This window comes from Rutidosis leptorrhynchoides, chromosome 3 (genome assembly GCF_046630445.1).
Source record: "Rutidosis leptorrhynchoides isolate AG116_Rl617_1_P2 chromosome 3, CSIRO_AGI_Rlap_v1, whole genome shotgun sequence".
Classification (NCBI taxonomy): domain Eukaryota; kingdom Viridiplantae; phylum Streptophyta; class Magnoliopsida; order Asterales; family Asteraceae; genus Rutidosis; species Rutidosis leptorrhynchoides.
In genome coordinates, this window is record NC_092335.1 from 550293616 (window position 1) to 550315063 (window position 21448).

The window sequence follows — 21448 nt, forward strand, 5'->3', positions numbered from 1 at the left end:
TTCTAGTGATTACGAGTTTAAACCTTCGAATAAGATAGCTTTATATGTATGAATCGAATGATGTTATGAACATCATTACTACCTTAAGTTCCTTGGATAAACCTACTGGAAAAGAAAAAAATGGATCTAGCTTCAACGGATCCTTGGATGGCTCGAAGTTCTTGAAGCAGAATCATGACACGAAAACAAGTTCAAGTAAGATCATCACTTGAAATAAGATTGTTATAGTTATAGAAATTGAACCAAAGTTTGAATATGATTATTACCTTGTATTAGAATGATAACCTACTGTAAGAAACAAAGATTTCTTGAGGTTGGATGATCACCTTACAAGATTGGAAGTGAGCTAGCAAACTTGAAAGTATTCTTGATTTTATGAAACTAGAACTTTTGGAATTTATGAAGAACACTTAGAACTTGAAGATAGAACTTGAGAGAGATCAATTAGATGAAGAAAATTGAAGAATGAAAGTGTTTGTAGGTGTTTTTGGTCGTTGGTGTATGGATTAGATATAAAGGATATGTAATTTTGTTTTCATGTAAATAAGTCATGAATGATTACTCATATTTTTGTAATTTTATGAGATATTTCATGCTAGTTGCCAAATGATGGTTCCCACATGTGTTAGGTGACTCACATGGGCTGCTAAGAGCTGATCATTGGAGTGTATATACCAATAGTACATACATCTAAAAGCTGTGTATTGTACGAGTACGAATACGGGGGCATACGAGTAGAATTGTTGATGAAACTGAACGAGGATGTAATTGTAAGCATTTTTGTTAAGTAGAAGTATTTTGATAAGTGTCTTGAAGTCTTTCAAAAGTGTATGAATACGTATTAAAACACTACATGTATATACATTTTAACTGAGTCGTTAAGTCATCGTTAGTCGTTACATGTAAATGTTGTTTTGAAACCTTTAGGTTAATGATCTTGTTGAATGTTGTTAACCCATTGTTTATTATAACAAATGAGATGTTAAATTGTTATATTATCATGATATTATGATATATAATATATCTCAGTATGATGTATATACAGTTAAATGTCGTTACAACGATAATCGTTACATATATGTCTCGTTTCGAAATCATTAAGTTAGTAGTCTTATTTTTACATATGTATTTCATTGTTAATACACTTAATAATATATTTACTTATCATTTAACATAATTAACCAAGTGTATCAATATCTTAATATGATTCATATGTACCTAGTAAGACGTTGTTATAACGATAATCGTTATATATATCGTTTTCGAGTTTCTTAAATTAATAGTCTCATTTTTATGTATATAACTCATTGTTAAAATACCTAATGAGATACATACTTATAATAAAAACATGTTAACTATATATATAACCATATATATGTCATCGTATAGTTTTTACAAGTTTTAACGTTCGTGAATCACCGGTCAACTTGGGTGGTCAATTATCTATATGAAACATATTTCAATTAATCAAGTCTTAACAAGTTTGATTGCTTAACATGTTGGAAACATTTAATCATGTAAATATCAATCTCAATTAATATATATAAACATGGAAAAGTTCGGGTCACTACAGTACCTACCCGTTAAATAAATTTCGTCCCGAAATTTTAAGCTGTTGAAGGTGTTGACGAATCTTCTGGAAATAGATGCGGATATTTCTTCTTCATCTGATCTTCACGCTCCCAGGTGAACTCGGGTCCTCTACGAGCATTCCATCGAACCTTAACAATTGGTATCTTGTTTTGCTTAAGTCTTTTAACCTCACGATCCATTATTTCGACGGGTTCTTCGATGAATTGAAGTTTTTCGTTGATTTGGATTTCATCTAACGGAATAGTGAGATCTTCTTTAGCAAAACATTTCTTCAAATTCGAGACGTGGAAAGTGTTATGTACAGCCGCGAGTTGTTGAGGTAACTCTAGTCGGTAAGCTACTGGTCCGACACGATCAATAATCTTGAATGGTCCAATATACCTTGGATTTAATTTCCCTCGTTTACCAAATCGAACAACGCCTTTCCAAGGTGCAACTTTAAGCATGACCATCTCTCCAATTTCAAATTCTATATCTTTTCTTTTAATGTCAGCGTAGCTCTTTTGTCGACTTTGGGCGGTTTTCAACCGTTGTTGAATTTGGATGATCTTCTCGGTAGTTTCTTGTATAATCTCCGGACCCGTAATCTGTCTATCCCCCACTTCACTCCAACAAATCGGAGACCTGCACTTTCTACCATAAAGTGCTTCAAACGGCGCCATCTCAATGCTTGAATGGTAGCTGTTGTTGTAGGAAAATTCTGCTAACGGTAGATGTCGATCCCAACTGTTTTCGAAATCAATAACACATGCTCGTAGCATGTCTTCAAGCGTTTGTATCGTCCTTTCGCTCTGCCCATCAGTTTGTGGATGATAGGCAGTACTCATGTCTAGACGAGTTCCTAATGCTTGCTGTAATGTCTGCCAGAATCTTGAAATAAATCTGCCATCCCTATCAGAGATAATAGAGATTGGTATTCCATGTCTGGAGATGACTTCCTTCAAATACAGTCGTGCTAACTTCTCCATCTTGTCATCTTCTCTTATTGGCAAGAAGTGTGCTGATTTGGTGAGACGATCAACTATTACCCAAATAGTATCAAAACCACTTGCAGTCCTTGGCAATTTAGTGATGAAATCCATGGTAATGTTTTCCCATTTCCATTCCGGGATTTCGGGTTGTTGAAGTAGACCTGATGGTTTCTGATGCTCAGCTTTGACCTTAGAACACGTCAAACATTTTTACTGTAGCAACTAGGGTTTTACTGTAGGAAAGTCGTTTTTACTTGTACATATATATATATATACATATAATTGTTCATGAATCGTCGAGAGTAATCAAAGGTAATTGTATATATGAAACAGTTCTAAAATTTTGAGACTCAATCTAACAGATTTTGTTTAGCGTGTTAAAATAATAAATCGTATAGAGAATTGGTTTAAATAAGTCAAAAATTTTAGGGTCATCACAGTTTGACTATAAAAGATTGTTATAAAGTGAAATGTTTTATAGCCATTTCACTTGATTAATTTAAACGAAGTAATGGTTCTTAGTGGAAGACAACCACATAATTATAAAAAGTACGGTGACCCATCCACGTTGAAAAAAGTAATTTGAGAAATGTAAGCACTAAAACCAACTACCTCAATTTTTTAAAATTCAATGTCATTTAACAACAACAACAAATACGGAGCATCATATAAGCTAGACTGAAGGCAATAGGAGATATAGTTAAAAGAAAATCTAAGCAAGATACCATTTTTTACAAGTGAATATGATGTTTTACCTTTTCCGGAAAAAATGCGAAATTGCCCACAAAGTTAACACGTCGCACATCACACGAGAAATCTCGTGTGCGACGAGAAACCTTGGTCATGACTGGGTTATAACCTGGGCGTGACTTGGATTTCCAGGTTGTGGCATGGTCATGCCCAAAGTTTTTCGGACATGTCCAATGCACATGTGTGACGTGAGAGATGCAATGTCCGAGAGTTCTAGTTAAACAAATAGGCTACAACCCGGTCATGACTGGGTTTTCTCGGCAATCACACAATGCACGTCGCACATTTATTAATGGTACATTCGTACACGCTATATGATTATTTTACATGTGTGCAATAAAATTGAATTTTAAACGAGTCAGCCTTTAACACTTCGAAAAACGTGGTGTTTGAGTAAAGAAGGTTGAACAAAACAAAGGAGCAGACGAAACTCGCGACCGCGAGGCTCAAACTCGCGATCACGAGATTGGAGTAGACAGGATTCGCGATAGGGAAATTAGAGTTCACGACTGGGGAAGATGACCTCGAATGATATCTCGCGAACGCGAAAATTCTGGTAGGCAAGGACTCGTGATCGTGAATCGGGGTCTGGTCGGTCAAAGTTTCCAAAACCGAGTTTTCTTGTTCGTTAAGTTGTTTCCTCGTTGAATTTTTCCTATATAAACACCTAATGTAACCCATGCATTTTGTTCTAAATATCCACATACCATCCCATCCTTTTCGTCCTTCTATTTTAAAGGGACAATCAATCAAACGAGTCACAGTGCTCCGTTTTCTTGTTTCTCCACCATCGTTTCTATCTCGATAGGAACCGCCCCGATCACACTTTAGAAGTACAAATGTATCCTTTTTAGAGTTACAAATAGATAGTCCAAAACCTTTATTAAAATAAAATGCTCGCACACTCTTTACTAACTCATTACGCGATTGAAACTTAGAACTCTCAAGATACAACTTTTCATCATCATTGACCTGCTGAGTTAAAATTAAATTGAACAGAAGTATCAATCTAATAAATTAAACGAACAGAAGCCATATTTGTGTCTACTGAACATACACTTTGGGTCAAAATTAAAATCACAAGGTCAAAAAAATACACTAGACTAAAGTTAATAGTAGTAGCAAACAATGACAACACAACACAACAACTAACTTGAAATATACAACTAATCAGTGGTAGTAAAGTAATGTAAAATTAGGCAAAGCACAAACAAAGTGATGGCAGATTACATTGCATCATATTATAACTTACTAAATTAACAATATGAAAATCAAAGTGATAGCAGAGCACTACAAACAAGCTTAGACTCAAATTAAAGGTTTTAGTGAAAGTCTAACTCATCAACTAATTGATCGGAGTAGAAAATAAATGAAAAATTCAACAATATCATCAAATAAATAAATACCTGGGTGTTCATAATAGAGTGAGTGTAGATGTAATCTTCAATTTTATTATGAAAATAAACGATTAGGGATGTTGTTACTGATTTGGTAGATGAAAAAAGTGGAAAAGATAGACAAAGGGTAATGAGAATCGAAGAACTTTGAATAGTGAATCCACGCCTTTAATAATTACTCCGTACTCCGTAATTTACAAGGGTATTTTGGGAAAGAGGTTTAAAATGTGGTGGAAGGAGTAAAATTGATGGGGGAAATATCAACTACCACATCGGGAAATAACATAGGGCATATGATCCACAATTGATGAATAGAAATTGTATCACCCGAATCGAGCCAAGCCGCCAACGCACGGGCCAACCTATCTACTTGTTATAACTATTCACCTAAACCTTATATCCATCAAAATGATCGATTGAAACCAATAACTACCTGTTTTTTCATGTATTAAATTGGGACCCAAATTAATTTGTTGCCTAACTTATTAATTAGACGGTTTTAAAACCCCCATCCGACCCGACCCGACCCAAGATGACATGTGGACAATTTTTTTTATCCTATACTTATATGATAGGCTGATACCACAAAAAGGCACAAACAAAGCAAATGTCCTTCAAAAATCAAAAATAGAGGGAATCCAGTTCTCCGTAAAAGCATAAAACTTTTTCTTCTGTCACTACTCTCCAATATCTAATCAAACCTCAAATAACATTGATTCCCCAACCCGTTTCCATATCTCAAAAACCCGACCCATGTCTCACAACTGGTTCTCCAATCAAACTGGTATATACACCAGCAAACACCCACAAATCACCCTTCCATCAGACCCATTTCTGGACATTGTTTCCTTCATATTCTCACGTAAACACACTGGCACAACAGCCCTCATTGATGCTGCATCCGGGTTCTCGATATCGTACAACGAACTCGAACCGTTAGTCAAATCTATAGCCACTGGACTTCATTACAACATGGGTGTTTCAAAAGGTGATGTCGTTTTAATCCTTTTACCGAATTCGATATACTACCCGGTTATATTGTTAGGTGTTTTATATCTTGGTGCTGTTGTAACTACCATGAATCCGTTGAGTAGTTTCTCTGAGGTAAAAAAACAAACACTTGGTTTGCATGTGAATGTGGGCTTTTGTTTGAGTCATAGAGCTGATGAGTTAAGCTCGGTACGAATTCAGCCGGTTTCAGTGCCCGAAAACGTTGCATATGATGTAAACGAACCTCGATTTGCGATGTTTTTTAAGTTGATATCGGGCGATCATGATGTGGTTTTACGTCAGACGGTTATTAGGCAAGATGATACTGCTGCTATTATGTATTCATCTGGTACTACTGGTGCTAGTAAAGGTGTCGTTTTGACTCATAAGAATTTGATATCTGGAGTTGAGGTGTTTGTGAGATTCGAAGCTTCGCAATATGAGGTTCGACCTGAGGATAATGTGTATTTGGCTGTTGTGCCTATGTTTCATATTTATGGACTTATATTATTTACTATGGGGATTTTATCATTGGGTACTAAAATTGTTGTTATGAAGAAGTATAGTGTTGATGAGACGGTGCGGTGTATAGATACGTACAAGGTGACTCATGTTCCGAGTGTACCGCCATTGGTGAGTGCGTTGACTAAGGCCGGAAAAGGTCTGTTTGGTAGACGTTTGATGAGTTTGGTGCAGGTTTCGTGTGGTGCTGCACCTTTGAGTACCAGAACTATATATGAGTTTATGCAGTGTTTTCCTCATGTTGATTTCATTCAGGTAAAAAAAGTTAGCTTTTTTAATGTTGACAAAAATGGTCTTTTAGCATAAGTGTTGATAATGAGTGTTTCTTTTTAGGGTTATGGCATGAGTGAATCAACGGCTGTGGGGACACGTGGATTCAACACTCGAGACGTGCATAAGTATGCGTCGGCTGGACTATTGGCTCCAAATATGGAGGCTAAAGTGGTTGATTGGGTGACTGGGTCGAATTTGCCACCTGGAAAGACCGGTGAACTTTGGTTACGTGGACCGGCTATAATGAAAGGTAGAGTTAAATTTGATCTTTGATATATTCCTTTTTTATCCTCGAGTTTTAATAACATGAGTCACGGGTACTAATTTTGGTAGAATATCTGAATAATGTGGGGGCAACTTCATCGACTATTGATAACGAAGGTTGGCTGCATACGGGAGATATTGTTTACTTTGATCAAGATGGGTACTTGTATATTGTTGATCGTGTTAAAGAGATAATAAAGTATAAAGGGTTTCAGGTAATCTAGTTAGTTAATAAATTTTGGTACTAATAGAAAACAATTGACTGATTTATTGATGATGGTGATGAATAATAAGATTGAAGTATGGAAATGCAGATAGCTCCAGCTGATTTAGAGGATGTTCTAACATCTCATCCAGCCATACTTGATGCTGCAGTAACAGGGTGAGTTTGACTTTTTAATATTAGTCAACTAAAGTCATGGTTGACTGACTTCACTTTTTTGCATTAACCTTATGTGCTTATTTTCCGAAATTTTTTGGAATAGATTAAATGAAAGTCAAATTATATATAGTTATCAACGATAAAGATGTAAACTTTTCCTATTATACGTGTGAGTAAATGAAATATGTACAAGTGTTAATATTGGATGTATTATATTATAATTATAACTGTCTTTATTTTACCACCAGTAAGGTGTAATTGTCAAACTCAAAATAGACAAATATGTTGTTCTTTCTTATATAGCTCCAATATTTTTCCCTTTGTACTTTTTTGCATTAAGTTCTTGGTAGTTATCATCTACTTCTTGGAAGTATACATGATTGTAGAAAGTTAAATATAGCATCCACTTGTTGACAAAAGATGACATCACCATGGGTGCTGATTTATTACTCCAAGCAAGCAATTAGTTATTAAATTTATATTCTTTTTTCATTTCATTTGGAAATTGTGGGTTTTACCTGATTCTGTTTATCATGCAGAGCCCGGGATGAGGAAGCCGGAGAGGTTCCTGTTGCGTTTGTAACGAAGAGGCCGGGAATTGAAGTTTCTGAGTCCAGCGTGATTGACTTTGTAGCAAAACAGGTAGGTGTCAATTTGGGTCAAAATTGGTCAGGTCAACCCCACATCTTTTTATCCTACTTTTAAATTTCAGTCAAATTATTATCGTGACGTTTGATAAAATAAAATATATTTATAATTTGAATTTAAATAATATTCGGATTTCTCTAATAAAGTAAATTAGGGAGTAGTATATTTTCATGCATTGAATACACTTCAGTGATTTTAAACCCATTTGCTCTTTTTGACATGTTTCCCTTCTAAGTTTCATCCTTTTGCTTAACCCATTAGACCCAAACATAACCCAAATATATTCATTTATAGGAAAATGGGTCAAAATTGCTACTTCTGCAGCAATAATATACATAAATTATGAGCCAGTATTTAAATAACTAACGGCTACAACCTATACGTATGCTATCGATCGAAAATGTGACAGGTGGCGCCATACAAGAAGGTGAGAAGAGTGATTTTCACGAATGTGATACCAAGATCTGCAGCCGGAAAGATTCTACGAAGGAAACTAAAAGACAAGTTATACTCAAGACTTTGATGTGTTATTCTTTCTTCAATCAGCAACACGAACCCCATTTCAAGAAGCAATAAGCAAATGAATACGTTCACTGTATTTATGTTTACAGAATACGTTTACTATATTTTGGTCTGCGGCTGGTTATTATTTTTGTTTGTGCAGTGTATTTTTGTTTACAGAATACGTTCACTGTAGTCGAGAAAATTCATATAGACATTAGGGTTCGATTTGAATCATGTCGGTTGTATAACCCGTGATACCATGAAAATCAATTTATTCACATTTTTTTCCTTAAATCTACGTACGAAATCAATATACCGCATCACAAGGTCAGTCTATTAATAGGTCGAAAGTTAGCGTCTCGGCTAAGGTTTTGTTTGTTTCGTTTGGTTTTCTTGTGGTTGTTAGTCTGGTTTTTTTCCTTTTCTTGAGCCAGGTCGCTTATATACTTGTATCCTTGTTACTTCTTTTCTTTTTCGAGAAATGGGCTCTCGTATTTATAGTATTCGTTTTTTCGAAAAAAAAATAAAAAAATAAATAGGTCGAATCATCCTAATTACATCTTCCGCAACCAATATACTCGACTTCCAAATCCTCCCCAGTTTTTCTAGTTACGTCTTTCGCGTATGTATTTACTTTTTCTAACCAAATCTAGACAAACATAAACGACAATAAGGACAACCCTTAACTGTCATTCAATAAATATCAACTACAAGCAAGTACCTACTCTTTTTCCTTGTCATTTTCAACACTACGAAGTGTCACAGCAACCGAAACAATAAGTACAGATACATACAGAAAAGCCAACAACACAAAAGCGCCATTTGATTCATAACTATGTCCTCCCCTCTGTCTTGCTTTCAAAACTATGTCCTCAATGCTAGCTTTTTGTTGTCTCAAAACTATAGCTTTAATGCTTTCAAAACTATGTCCTCACTCTTTCATGTCCTTCAGCAGTTCAGTGTTACATTCAGCGAACGGCCAATCATAACAAGACAGGTGGATCTGACCTTTTTTTTTGCGTCATAGGCCCAACCGACGCCCCTAACTGACGAAACTGACGCCCCATTATATTCTATTCTGTCAGTTTTCGTCAGTTTCGCCTTATAAACCGACAGAATGGTTCTGACGGACAGTTAGAAGGAGTCTTACATTCACTGATAAAAGTAAAATAAGCACCGAAAGGAAAATCTTATTCAACAGGTGTGATACTATGATACAGACCGAAACCTTAACTAGCACATGTGTTAACCAAACTACATTAGGAAAATAATGTTGCTTAGCATGCGCAAGTGGCTAACTTTTTAAGGCTCAAACAATTAAACAATAAAAGAATTGCGATTGAGGTTTTAGATCACAATCAAAAACTTAAACCTTAAACTAAAGATTGGAGGTCAGGCCTGGGTGGTAGTGCAACACCCCCACTAGCCAGCTAGTGTAATGGGTCTTCCTACATAAAAATAAAAATAAAAAATTAAATTAATATCGAATAAGCTGATGGCCCACGTATCAAGTATTTCATCTTTCAATTTATAGCCAAACTTCCTTCTCTCTGTTCATCATCATTCAACCGATGTGGGATAGGCAAAAACTTCATGAAGTTAAGTCTGATACACAATCTCAGAATTAACAGTACCCGAATCTCTTTTTTTTTTTTTTTGTGAAAAAACTAAAACTCATATAGAAACGAAGTCGTTTTTCAAAGGAAAACGCCCTAAACAGGACCCGAATCTTTGTTAAATGCATCTTCAATCAAATTAATGTTAAACGATGAAAAACCCCACCATTTTAGTAGTAGAGCCCGTGTAAGCGTGGAAAACTTGCATTCAATTAGGATATGGTCAATTGTCTCGATGTGAACCTTACAAAGCGGGCACATGAAATTGTGGAATTCAGGGATTATGCTGTATTGTATACGAAGTGGAAGCCATTGTTGCATCACCAGTGATGCCCATAAAGTGTTTGTTAAAATGCCTAGGTGAGGTTTGTTTTTAGATCCTGTGTTGTTTGGTTTACAGAACTTGTTAAGGAGTCATAGAGGAGGCAATGTTGTTAATGCTTTGAGTTAACTTACTGAGATCGGTTGATCGATATAAATGTCGTATTTGTGGGACTAAGACATATTACAATGAGAATTTTATTTTAACCGAATTCACGAGCATGAACACACAAAACAGATGAGCCAAGTTGAACATGCGAGATAGTCAAAGGTAGGGGCGGAATATTGTAGAGACATGTAGGGGCACCCGCTCCATCTGGATTTAAAAAAAAAATTACCTAAAAAAATTTCTTTTACTGAAAAATAAGGTTTTTATTAGTGTTTTTAAGTCGCATATACTCCATGAACAAGGAAAAGTATAGAAATGTTGCAAGAGATATTACAACTCTAATAGTTGGTTATGGATTTGGAGACGAATTAAAACGTGTTGGATATTGGATTACTACAGTTTTGAATAAACAACAGACTGCAGATGTCGCATTAGAAAATCACATGGTGGATATGATTGATAAACCCGAGATGGAGTGTTTGATACTTGTGTGATGATCCTGAATTTGTGGAGGTTTTAGAAGAGGCAAAATTTAGATGCTTAAAACCCGCAATGATAGGGCTCTTAAAAGGGTTTCTGTTGCCACTTATCAGAGATCACTATGGGAAAGGCTAAAAGGAAGCAGTATCGGTTTAGAAAGATCATGATGTTTTAAAATGGTTCGAGCCAACTTCTTGTGTGACTATTTCACCATTAAATGTAAAAATCCAGGGTTACTTTTAACTTCAAGTCTGTATCATTTACTTTTTTTTTTTTTATCAGATTGGCCAATGATATATAACTTCTATAGGTGACAATTTATTATTAAACAGCCCCTTGTGTAATAGAGTAATAGACTATCCCAAACATAATCATGGCCATCGTCTAAACGCCAGTAAGTGGCTAATGTCATCATCATGAAAACATTTTCTTATTATCTCAACTGCTTTAGTGCTGTTAGGATAATAGATATAATAGATATGATATAATAAGTCGAATATATATACTGCATCCGTAATAATATTTAGTATATGCTATCGAGCGTTCATCTCTGTAATGGTTATGTTGTTTACTGAATCATCCCTTAATTTTTTTTTCAACCGAACTCACTTTACATCTAGTTCTGCCAGAGAAGAATGCTGGACGTTTTGGGTCAGGTAACAACAAAGTATCATTACTAAGCATAGATATCACTTCTGACATCACTGGTCTGTCCATTGCGTTTTCTTGTACACAAAGCAAGGCAACATGAATAGTCCTCAGCAATTGTTCTACAACACAAGTATCCGCTAGTGTTGGATCTTTCAATTCCAATGCATCCCCTTTTCGCCATGACTCCCATGCCTAAAACCATTTGGGAATCTTTAAATAATTCATGATATCTGATGTTATTATACTTTTACTTTTTGAAGGCAATTGAGTACCAAGTACATATATAATCAGATGTAGAAAAGTATTATAAAAAGACTTGCATATCCAATTAGATTGACTGTCCTCTCAAGATGTGTAAATGTAGTATTTCTTCTTCCACCCACAATTTCCAGAATTAAGACTCCGAAGCTGAAAACATCAGATTTCACTGAAAAAGTCCCGTCCATTGCATACTCCGGAGACATGTAACCACTGCACACATGTAGTATTTGAATTTACTCATTAATATTGATATTACATATACATGTATTTCCAAAACGTGTAGATCAACACGGACAATGTTTCCTATAGAAACCCACTAACCCAACCCGTAAGAGTCGGATGCCTATAGAATACATCTACTAATTACACACTATGTGACATGTTCTAGGGGAATCCCATTGAGGCAAAAGGTGTAAATTCTTGCCACGAATTCTGCACCCATATTTTCAAAGGCTTACACATAGCGAACCCAGCTTCCAGTGCAACGGGTACTAGCGGGCTCCAGCTTCTAAGACAATTAGACAACAGGTACCACTCAACTATTAGCTCGTTGGTCGTACACATGTGTTATGTAAGGAAAAAAAAAAAGTCCCTTCCATTGCATACTCCAGAGACATGCAACTACTGGAGACATGTAGTATATGAATTTTCATATTGGAATTGATATTACTTATACATGTGTTATAGCCAATTCAAGGTAGCCCAATGGGTGGCCCTGACATACTTGCAAGAGGTCTCAGATTTGAATCATGGGGTGACGAGGGAACGGTTGGAAACAACTAAGAAGTATTCATGATAGGTTGCGTGTATAGTGGAGTATGGGGTTTGATTAGTCACCCTCCCGGTAACCCGGATTGAAAAACCCTGAGAGCTTATGGCTTATATACATGTGTTATGTAATAAAGATAAAGATAAAAGTTAAAGCCGAAGAAATTTTTCTTTTTTGGGACACTCCAAAAATGTAGTAAAACTATTATCCCAAATTCAGCGGTTGGGCTCTGACATCTTTGCAAGAGGTCTCATGTTCGAATCTTTGGGTTGCGAGGGAAGGGTTGCGTACTGTAGAGTATGAGGGTTAGATTACTCGCCCTCCCGGATTACCCGAACAAGCAAGAACCTTAGAACTTGTTTAAGATTAGAAAGAAGAAGCGTTCTTACTATGTTCCAACCACCTTGTTGGTCATTGCTTCGGTCTCATTTTGTTTGAAAATTCTGGCCATACCAAAATCAGAGATTTTGGGGTTCATAACTTCATCTAACAAAATATTACTAGCTTTAAGATCTCTATGAATGACTATCATTCTCGAATATTTATGCAAGTAAAGCAAGCCTTGAGCAATTCCTTCGATAATATTCCATCGTTTCGGCCAGTCTAATAGCACCTTCCTGGTTTCATCTATTCAAAAGTTTAGAACTTACATAATAATCTTGTATCAAGTTTCAAATCATGATAGAAATGCAATTTTTGTTCTTACCGAAAAGAAAGATATCCAAACTCTTGTTGGGCATGTAATCATAAATTAACATCTTCTCCTCTTCACGAACGCAACAACCTAGAACCCGTACAAGATTTGTATGTTGAAGCTTGGCAATAAGTATGAGTTCATTCTTGAATTCCATGAGTCCTTGACCAGATGTTTTAGATAGCCTTTTAACTGCAATTTCTGTTTCGTCGCTAAGTTTCCCCTGTTTCAATTTGCACTTATTAGGTCTTGTATAGTCATTTTGCATAAAAAGAAGTACTACTAATTATTGTATGAAAACTGAAAAATACCTTATAAACAGGTCCAAAACCACCTTGTCCAAGCTTATTTTCAATTGCGAAATCATTTGTCGCAACAACTATTGAAGCAAAGGTAAACACCATTATATCACTTCCTTTTCTGCTGTTGTTTTTCACATTACATCCACTATTAGAACTCTCTGAAGACATCAACTCGAGAAAATATTTTTCGCACATCTCCTCTACAATCGCAATCATCACTAATAAGTTAGCAAAGTTATAAACTTAATGTATAACATTTACCAACTTCTAGGGTAATTTGGTAATTTGGCTTTTTTATTTTTATTTTTATTTTATTGTTTTTTTTTTTATATTTTTTTTCCCTTTTTATTTACAAACTTTTTTTTCTCTTACGTTATTTTTTAAACGTCCAATTAACCAACTGCTAACCGACCGAAACAACCCCGCAGCGAAGCGCCGGTTTGTATTCCTCATTAATATCAAGTCGTACATACCTTCTTGTCTAAGCTTTTTCCACTTAAGATACCAAACTAGACCAATGCAAACGAGAAGTAGAAAAACGCCAGCAACAACTGGTGCCTAAATGCGGGTAATGTCTATGTTACAATGCATAAGACATACGTATACACATTTAATGTTAGTAGGTAGTCGGTGCAATTAATGTAATTAGTTGAGTCGGTGTAATTAATGTAGTTAGTTGTGTTGGTGCATTTATTGAGCAGTGCTTGGGTCTATATATATCCTCGTTGTATGTTGTAATTAATCAATGAAATGAGTTGAGATTACAGAGAGTTTAGATGTTAAATTACATGGTATCAGAGCGTAGCTATGAGTGTTTGAGTCTAGTCTGTAAGTAACCACCACCACCATAACTACCCGCAGCCCAACCCGCAGCCACCACTTCTGTCTCTAAATTGAAACATTTCGAAGTCACTTTCAGATCTCACCACCCCCGCCAAACGTCCCAGAAGGTCCCGAATTGAATTTCTGAAAAAAATGAAAAACTTCCGACAGCCGTAAGTCACCCCACGCGCCGCCTATCACCACCTGTCGCCGCCACTCGCCGGCGCGTGAGGGCGCGTGGATCACCCTCCACCGCCGGTTTTCTTGTCCGATCGTCAGCCTCGTTACTCTGATTGCTCGTTTCTGGAATATTACTCCGATTGCTCGTTTCTGGAATATTACTCCGATTGTTAGTTGAAGAAAAAAAAAAGGAGGAGAAAGAAAAAGGTCGATTGCTTTTTCTCTGTCTGGTTCTCTATTATATCCACTACCAAAGTGGAGTCAGATATTTAATTACCAAACAGCTTAAACTTGTTTTTATCCGTATTTTTTAGTTTAAGCTATATTTTAATTTAATTTTATTTTTAAAAAAATGAGCGATGAAAAGAAAATAGATGGTAATTTAAGCGAGACTATTCCTATTGCAGCTCGCTTAACCGACAAAAAAATTAATGGGTCTAACTTCTTTGAATGGAGTAAGACAATCCGTGTATATCTTAGGAGCATGGGAAAAGATTCTCATCTTACTTCCGAACCTCCTAAAGATGATACACGGGATCTGTGGCTACAAAATGATGCCAGACTCTTTCTTCAAATTATGAATTCCATTGAATCTTCGGTTACTTCTTTGGTAAATCATTGTGAATATGTAAAAGAGCTTATGGAGTATCACGATTTTCTATATTTTGGAAAGAGCAATATCTCTAGAATATTTAATGTGTGCAAATCTTTTCATCGCGGTGAACAACACGATCGATCTTTAATGGCTTATGTTATGGAATTTAAGAAAATATATGAGGAGTTTAACTCTGTGATGCCTTTGAGTGCTGATATTAAGACTATGCAGACACAACGGGAGCAAATAGCGGTCATGAGCTTTCTAACTGGTTTACGACCAGAACATGATGCTATTAAGTCCCAGTTTTTGAACGAGTCTACAATTCCCTCTCTTCAAGAAACGTTTGCTCGTGTCCTCCGTCACGAGGATGTTAAAACAACTCATGTTTCTGAGCACAACACTGCTCTTGTCAGTCGTGGAGGATTTAGAGGAGGAGGAGGGAGGTCTCGTGGAGGCTATCGGGGAAGCTATCGAGGAAGTTATCGAGGAAGTTCAAGAGGAGGCCATGCTGATAGAATAACGTAAGAACCCACTAATTCTAGTGTGGAGTGTTTTTATTGTCATGAACTTGGACATACTAAACGATATTGCAAGAAATTGCAAACTCAAATTATGAGGAATAATCTCTCAGCACATGCTGCATCTTCCTCCACAGTCACTATCTCTGCCAACGAGCATGCTGAATATACACGATTGAAAGAATCTGCGAAACCTACTACTTCAACTGTTGCTTTTGCCGAAACAGGTAATGACACATGTCTCTTATCATCAGCCTCCAAATGGGTCATTGATTCTGGTGCCTCAGATCATATGACAGGTAATAACCATCTTTACTCTAACTTCAATACCCACTCATCTTATGTCACAATTGCAAATGGTACCACCTCCCCTGTCCTTGGTTCCGGCACTATCAACCTCACTCCATCTATATCTTTATCATCCGTTTTATGTCTACCCAATTTCTCACTTAACCTGCTATCCGTCAGCAAACTTACTCGTGACTTAAATTGTGTAGCCTTACTGTTTCCTGACTCTTGTATCTTTCAGGATCTCTCGACGAAACAGATTATTGGTAAAGGACGGGTATCTGATGGACTTTACATACTTGAAACTACAACAAAAATTCCCAGGTCATTAGTATGCTCAAAGTCATCCTCTCCTCTTATGGTGCATTGTTGGTTAGGTCATCCTTCTCTACAGAATTTGAAGAAACTATGTTCTGAGTTTTCCGGTTTATCCTCTTTATATTGTGAGTCTTGTCAGTTCGCTAAGCATCAGCGAGTCCACTTAAGCCCTAGAGTCAATAAGCGGGCTGCGTCTCCATTTGAATTAGTACATTCTGATATTTGGGGTCCGTGTTCTGTGACATCAAAATCTGGTTTTAAATATTTTGTTACTTTTATTGATGACTACTCTCGTGTTACATGACTTTATTTAATGAAAAGTCGCTCTGAAGTGTTTACTCATTTTTGTTCCTTTGTTGCCGAAGTAAAAACACAATTTCATACTTCTGTTCTAACTCTGAGAAGTGATAACGCAAAAGAATTTCTCTCAGAGTCATTTAAATCATATATGCTTCAAGAAGGTATCCGGCATGAGTCATCATGTGTTGATACACCAGCACAAAATGGGGTGGCGGAAAGAAAAAATAGACACCTCCTTGAGGTGGCCCGAGCACTATTATTTCAAATGAATGTTCCAAAACCTTTTTGGGCTGACGTCGTATCAACTGCGTGTTTTCTTATAAATCGCATGCCGTCTGAAGTTCTTAATAGTGATATCCCATATAGTATCTTATTTCCCACAAAATCCTTGTTTCCAATCGAGCCCAAGATATTTGGTAGTACTTGTTTTGTTCGAGACACCCAACCTCACCTAACCAAATTAGATCCTAAATCTATTAAATGTGTCTTTCTAGGATACTCTCGTCTTCAGAAAGGGTATAGATGTTTTTCACCAACTCTCCAACGCTATGTTGTTTCCAGAGACGTCACATTTCAAGAAGAATTACCGTTCTTTCCCACATCCATTTCTCGCAATCATGAAGAGAGTGATGACTTATTGAGATATAGCATGAAAGTACCCACACCAGATCCTACACTAGATCCCATACCAGATCTCACAACAGATCTCATACCAGATCCCACACCAGAGCCCACACCAGAGCCCACACCAGATCCCACACCATCAGAACAAATTGACCATGTTCAATTTGTATACAGTCGACGCCCCCGTCCTACATCATCGTCCGCTCCTGAGCCACAGTCATCGTCGGTAGATCCTCCTGGTGAGTCACTGAGCAATGTTTCTAGTAATATTCATGATACTCAATCTTCCGATTCAGATTCTGATATACCGATTGCTCTTCGAAAAGGTAAACGTAAATGTACTTACCCTATTGCTTCCTTTGTCTCTTATGATAAATTGTCCGTCTCTTCTCGTGCTTTTGTTGCCACTTTAGACTCTGTCTCCATTCCAAAAACTGTTGGTGAAGCTTTGGCTCATTATGGATGGCGTGCTGCTATGATTGAGGAAATGAATGCACTCGATCATAATGGCACTTGGGCATTAGTTAACTTACCTGTTTCTAAAAAGGCAATTGGTTGTAAGTGGGTCTTCACGATAAAGGTTAATCCTGATGGTTCTTTGGCACGGTTGAAAGCTCGTTTAGTTGCTAAGGGTTATGCTCAAACATATGGGGTGGATTATTCTGAGACCTTTTCTCCTGTTGCGAAACTCACATCTATCAGATTATTCATTTCTTTAGCTGCTACATATCAATGGACACTTCACCAACTTGATGTGAAGAATGCATTTTTACATGGAGATTTGCAGGAAGAAGTCTATATGGAGCAACCACCTGGGTTTGTTGCTCAGGGGGAGTTTGGTAAAGTATGCAAATTGCGAAAAGCAATTTATGGTTTGAAGCAATCTCCTCGTGCCTGGTTCGGAAAATTCAATGCGGTAGTTAGGAACTTTGGCCTAAGAAGAAGCGCATATGATCACTCCGTATTCTTCGCTTCATCAAACTCTGGGTGCATCTTGCTTGTTGTTTATGTGGATGACATTGTAATTACTGGGAGTGATAAAGAAGGAATTCACAGGTTAAAAACATTCTTAAGTACTCAATTTCAAACGAAGGACCTTGGTCCTTTGAAATATTTTCTCGGTATTGAAGTCTCTCGAAATAAAAGAGGTATTTTCTTATCTCAGAGAAAGTATTGTCTTGATGTGCTGAGTGATTCTGGGATGATTAATGCAAAAACTTGTGAAACACCAATGATACCGAGTATAAAGTTAAAAACTGACGAAGGAGAACTTCTTATGAACCCAGATAAATATAGAAGGATTGTCGGCAAGCTAAATTATCTTACACTCACCCGTCCTGATATTGCTTTCCCGGTGAGTGTTGTTAGTCAGTTCTTGTCATCTCCGAGAACCTCACATTGGGATGCTGTCACTCATATCTTAAAGTACTTAAAAGGTACACCTGGTCGTGGTCTTTTACACCAGAATCGTGGTCACCATACTATCGAGGGATTTTCTGATGCTGATTATAATGGTGATCCTGCAACTAAACGATCTACAACTGGTTATTGTGTCTTTGTTGGAGGAAATCTTGTATCTTGAAAAAGTAAGAAACAAAATGTGGTATCTCGTTCAAGTGCGGAATCTGAGTATCGAGCCATGGCCCAGACAACTTGTGAACTTATTTGGGTTCGTAATCTTCTTAGCGAGATTGCTTTTGCTCAGTCCAAACCAATGAATTTATGGTGTGATAACAAAGCAGTCATTCATATTGCAAGCAACCCCGTCTTCCACGAAAGGACCAAACATATTGAAGTTGACTGTCATTTTACTCGAGAAAAGTTAGAAGAAGGAATTATTCAAACACCCCATATCAAAAGTAATGAACAGTTGGCTGACTTATTCACCAAAGCATTACCTGGAAATTGCATCCGTCAGTTTTGTGACAAGCTGGACATGATCATTATCTATGCTCCAGCTTGAGGGGGAGTGTTACAATGCATAAGACATACGTATACACATTTAATGTTAGTAGGTAGTCGGTGCAATTAATGTAGTTAGTTGAGTCGGTGTAATTAATGTAGTTAGTTGTGTTGGTGCATTTATTGGGCAGTGCTCGGGTCTATATATATCCTCGTTGTATGTTGTAATTAATCAATGAAATGAGATGAGATTACAGAGAGTTTAGATGTTAAATTACAGTCTAGACGCATTAAGAACCCAAAGAATACATCAATAGAACGAATACTAACGAACCCAAAAATTACTTACATATAATTAACCGATTAAGATTAGTACCTTCACTTGGGTGTGGAGATATAAGCACATATGTCAACCCAAATCTCCCCTGTGGATCGATCGTAAAGTTATTAGCTGATTTGTTTCCTGTCCATATAGTACACCCAGTTTTGTTAATATGAGCTGATGCAAATCCCACACAGCTGCAATTTTTCCAGCACCTATCCATAAAATCACTAATACTTAAACTCGAATTATAATCATACAATCGGTTGTATTCCGGGTCAAAATACCCGTTCATTTTGCTAAACTTTTCGTTCTTATTGCTCCTACATCGAGGTAAACTCGAATCTGCCACACACCCACTACTACCAGACTCATACCCATAACAGAATTCGGGTGTCCAATATAAGTTTATGTTCATATAACCGTCCATTATTTCGCCTAGTGGAGTTAAATACCACATGGGTTGAGCATCATCTACTAGTTCGTTAAGATTATAACCGAAGTACCTTTCTTCGTTATTGTACACATAACTTAGATTGTAATGGTACAGACTATTTGGCCCGTTAAATAACGAAATATACGGACAATTTTCACTGTTTAGGTTTGCACTGGTCCAGTAAGGCTGGCCTCGTCGTCGAATTACTAATTTCTGATATGCTTCTTCAGTGGCTTCCCAGGTTAAAGTGAACACACCTGGATATGGAGTTTCGTCGCTCAACCATGAAGTTAGGGTCCATTTTCGACCCGTTTTGAGATCTGACCCGAGTTTCATACCTGGTAAAAGTACACTGGTTGGATGATCAAAACTCTGCCATAGAATTTTGTTGTTGGTTTCATTCTTCAGCTGAAAATTACCATCATCGTCAAGGTATGCGGTCAGATTAGTACTAGAAACAGACTTATTATCGGAGACATTAAAAAGTGTCGTTGTTTCAATGGCGATGATTAGTTTTCCAGTGTCGGGATTGATCATGAGGACGCTAGAACTTGATATGATCGGTGTAGATGGATTGGCTACCCATACTTTTGACGATTGATCGTCGTTTGTGTACCAAATTCCTAAATAAATGTGGTTTGTAGTGGGAATGGTGAAAAATCCTAATGTGAAATTGTTACCAGGGGAAACTAGTTGTGAACTAAAGTTTAGTTTGTCGTTAAGTTTAATAGATGAAACAGCCGTGGCCGGAACACAATTTATGATAAAGTTAGTACAAAGAATTGTGAAGATGATGAGAGTAATCATTTTTATTAATAATCGAACAAAGATTTTGATACTGCTATATATATTTGAATTTGAAATTTTGTTGATTAGTACATTTAATGTTAAGAAGACTTGGTTGCACATATTCGTGTAAGATATTCAACTTAACTGTAGGTGCATTATTAAGGTTGTATATATTTTTTTTTTCAGCGAAAATATTAATTATATATATATATATATATATATATATATATATATATATATATATATATATATATATATATATATATAAAGATCAAAAAGATCCGGTGGAACATACAAACGACAATGATTGAAATTGTAAGGGCTCGCTCTTATCGTCCTACACACAGGACGAGTACAATGATTGAAAGAGAGCTAGCGCGTTGAAAATGAAATTGAAAATACAAACGTACACACCACCTAACCTACATCTAATACATATATAATTAAGGTTGTATATGAATATATTGAACATGTAACATTAATTAATGAAAGAGTTGTGACTGGATGAAGGCATTTTAGCCATCAGAAGTGAAAAGTCATTGTTGACTACTTCTCAGCTGGTCGACCATCACTACAAGAAAAAAGAGGACGGGTGACGAAGACATTTGCGGCGATGCATTCTCGCCGCAATAAAACACGCTAAACGATAAAAATTTTAACTCTTTGACTAGCCACGGGGTCCACCTTGCAATTACGGCGATACTTTTTGAGGACCTCGTCTTTCTTCTCTATTTTATAGTTGGTCAAACGTTGAAAACGCAATTGCGGTGCCAACCTCGCCACAAATACCCGTCGCGGTGTTTTTTGCGCTGAATTTTTCACTCCAAGATTGTTACCGCTTGTTTTTCCCCCCT

At 36.7% G+C, this 21448-nt stretch overlaps 1 protein-coding gene and 1 pseudogene across 1 annotated transcript; one reads left to right on the plus strand and one right to left on the minus strand.

The window, feature by feature from the left end:
• Positions 1-5410: 5410 nt before the first annotated feature.
• On the plus strand, positions 5411-8567 carry LOC139898521 (4-coumarate--CoA ligase-like 6). The gene is made up of 6 exons (XM_071881274.1): positions 5411-6478; positions 6557-6746; positions 6830-6975; positions 7075-7142; positions 7682-7784; positions 8200-8567. The coding sequence occupies exons 1-6, from the start codon at positions 5465-5467 to the stop codon at positions 8311-8313; spliced, it is 1635 nt and encodes a 544-aa protein (XP_071737375.1). The 5' UTR covers positions 5411-5464; the 3' UTR covers positions 8314-8567.
• A 2786-nt stretch (positions 8568-11353) lies between these two features.
• Positions 11354-20612, minus strand: LOC139902915 (G-type lectin S-receptor-like serine/threonine-protein kinase CES101; annotated as a pseudogene).
• Between the last annotated feature and the right edge of the window lie 836 nt (positions 20613-21448).

Excerpts from the sequence above, each read along its gene's own strand:
- LOC139898521 (XM_071881274.1), top strand. The coding sequence starts at position 5,465 with ATGTCTCACAACTGGTTCTCCAATCAAACTGGTATATACACCAGCAAA. Across the intron at positions 6,976-7,074 it reads TAAAGTATAAAGGGTTTCAG|ATAGCTCCAGCTGATTTAGA; the intron begins GTAATCTAGTTA and ends ATGGAAATGCAG. Across the intron at positions 7,785-8,199 it reads TTGACTTTGTAGCAAAACAG|GTGGCGCCATACAAGAAGGT; the intron begins GTAGGTGTCAAT and ends AAAATGTGACAG.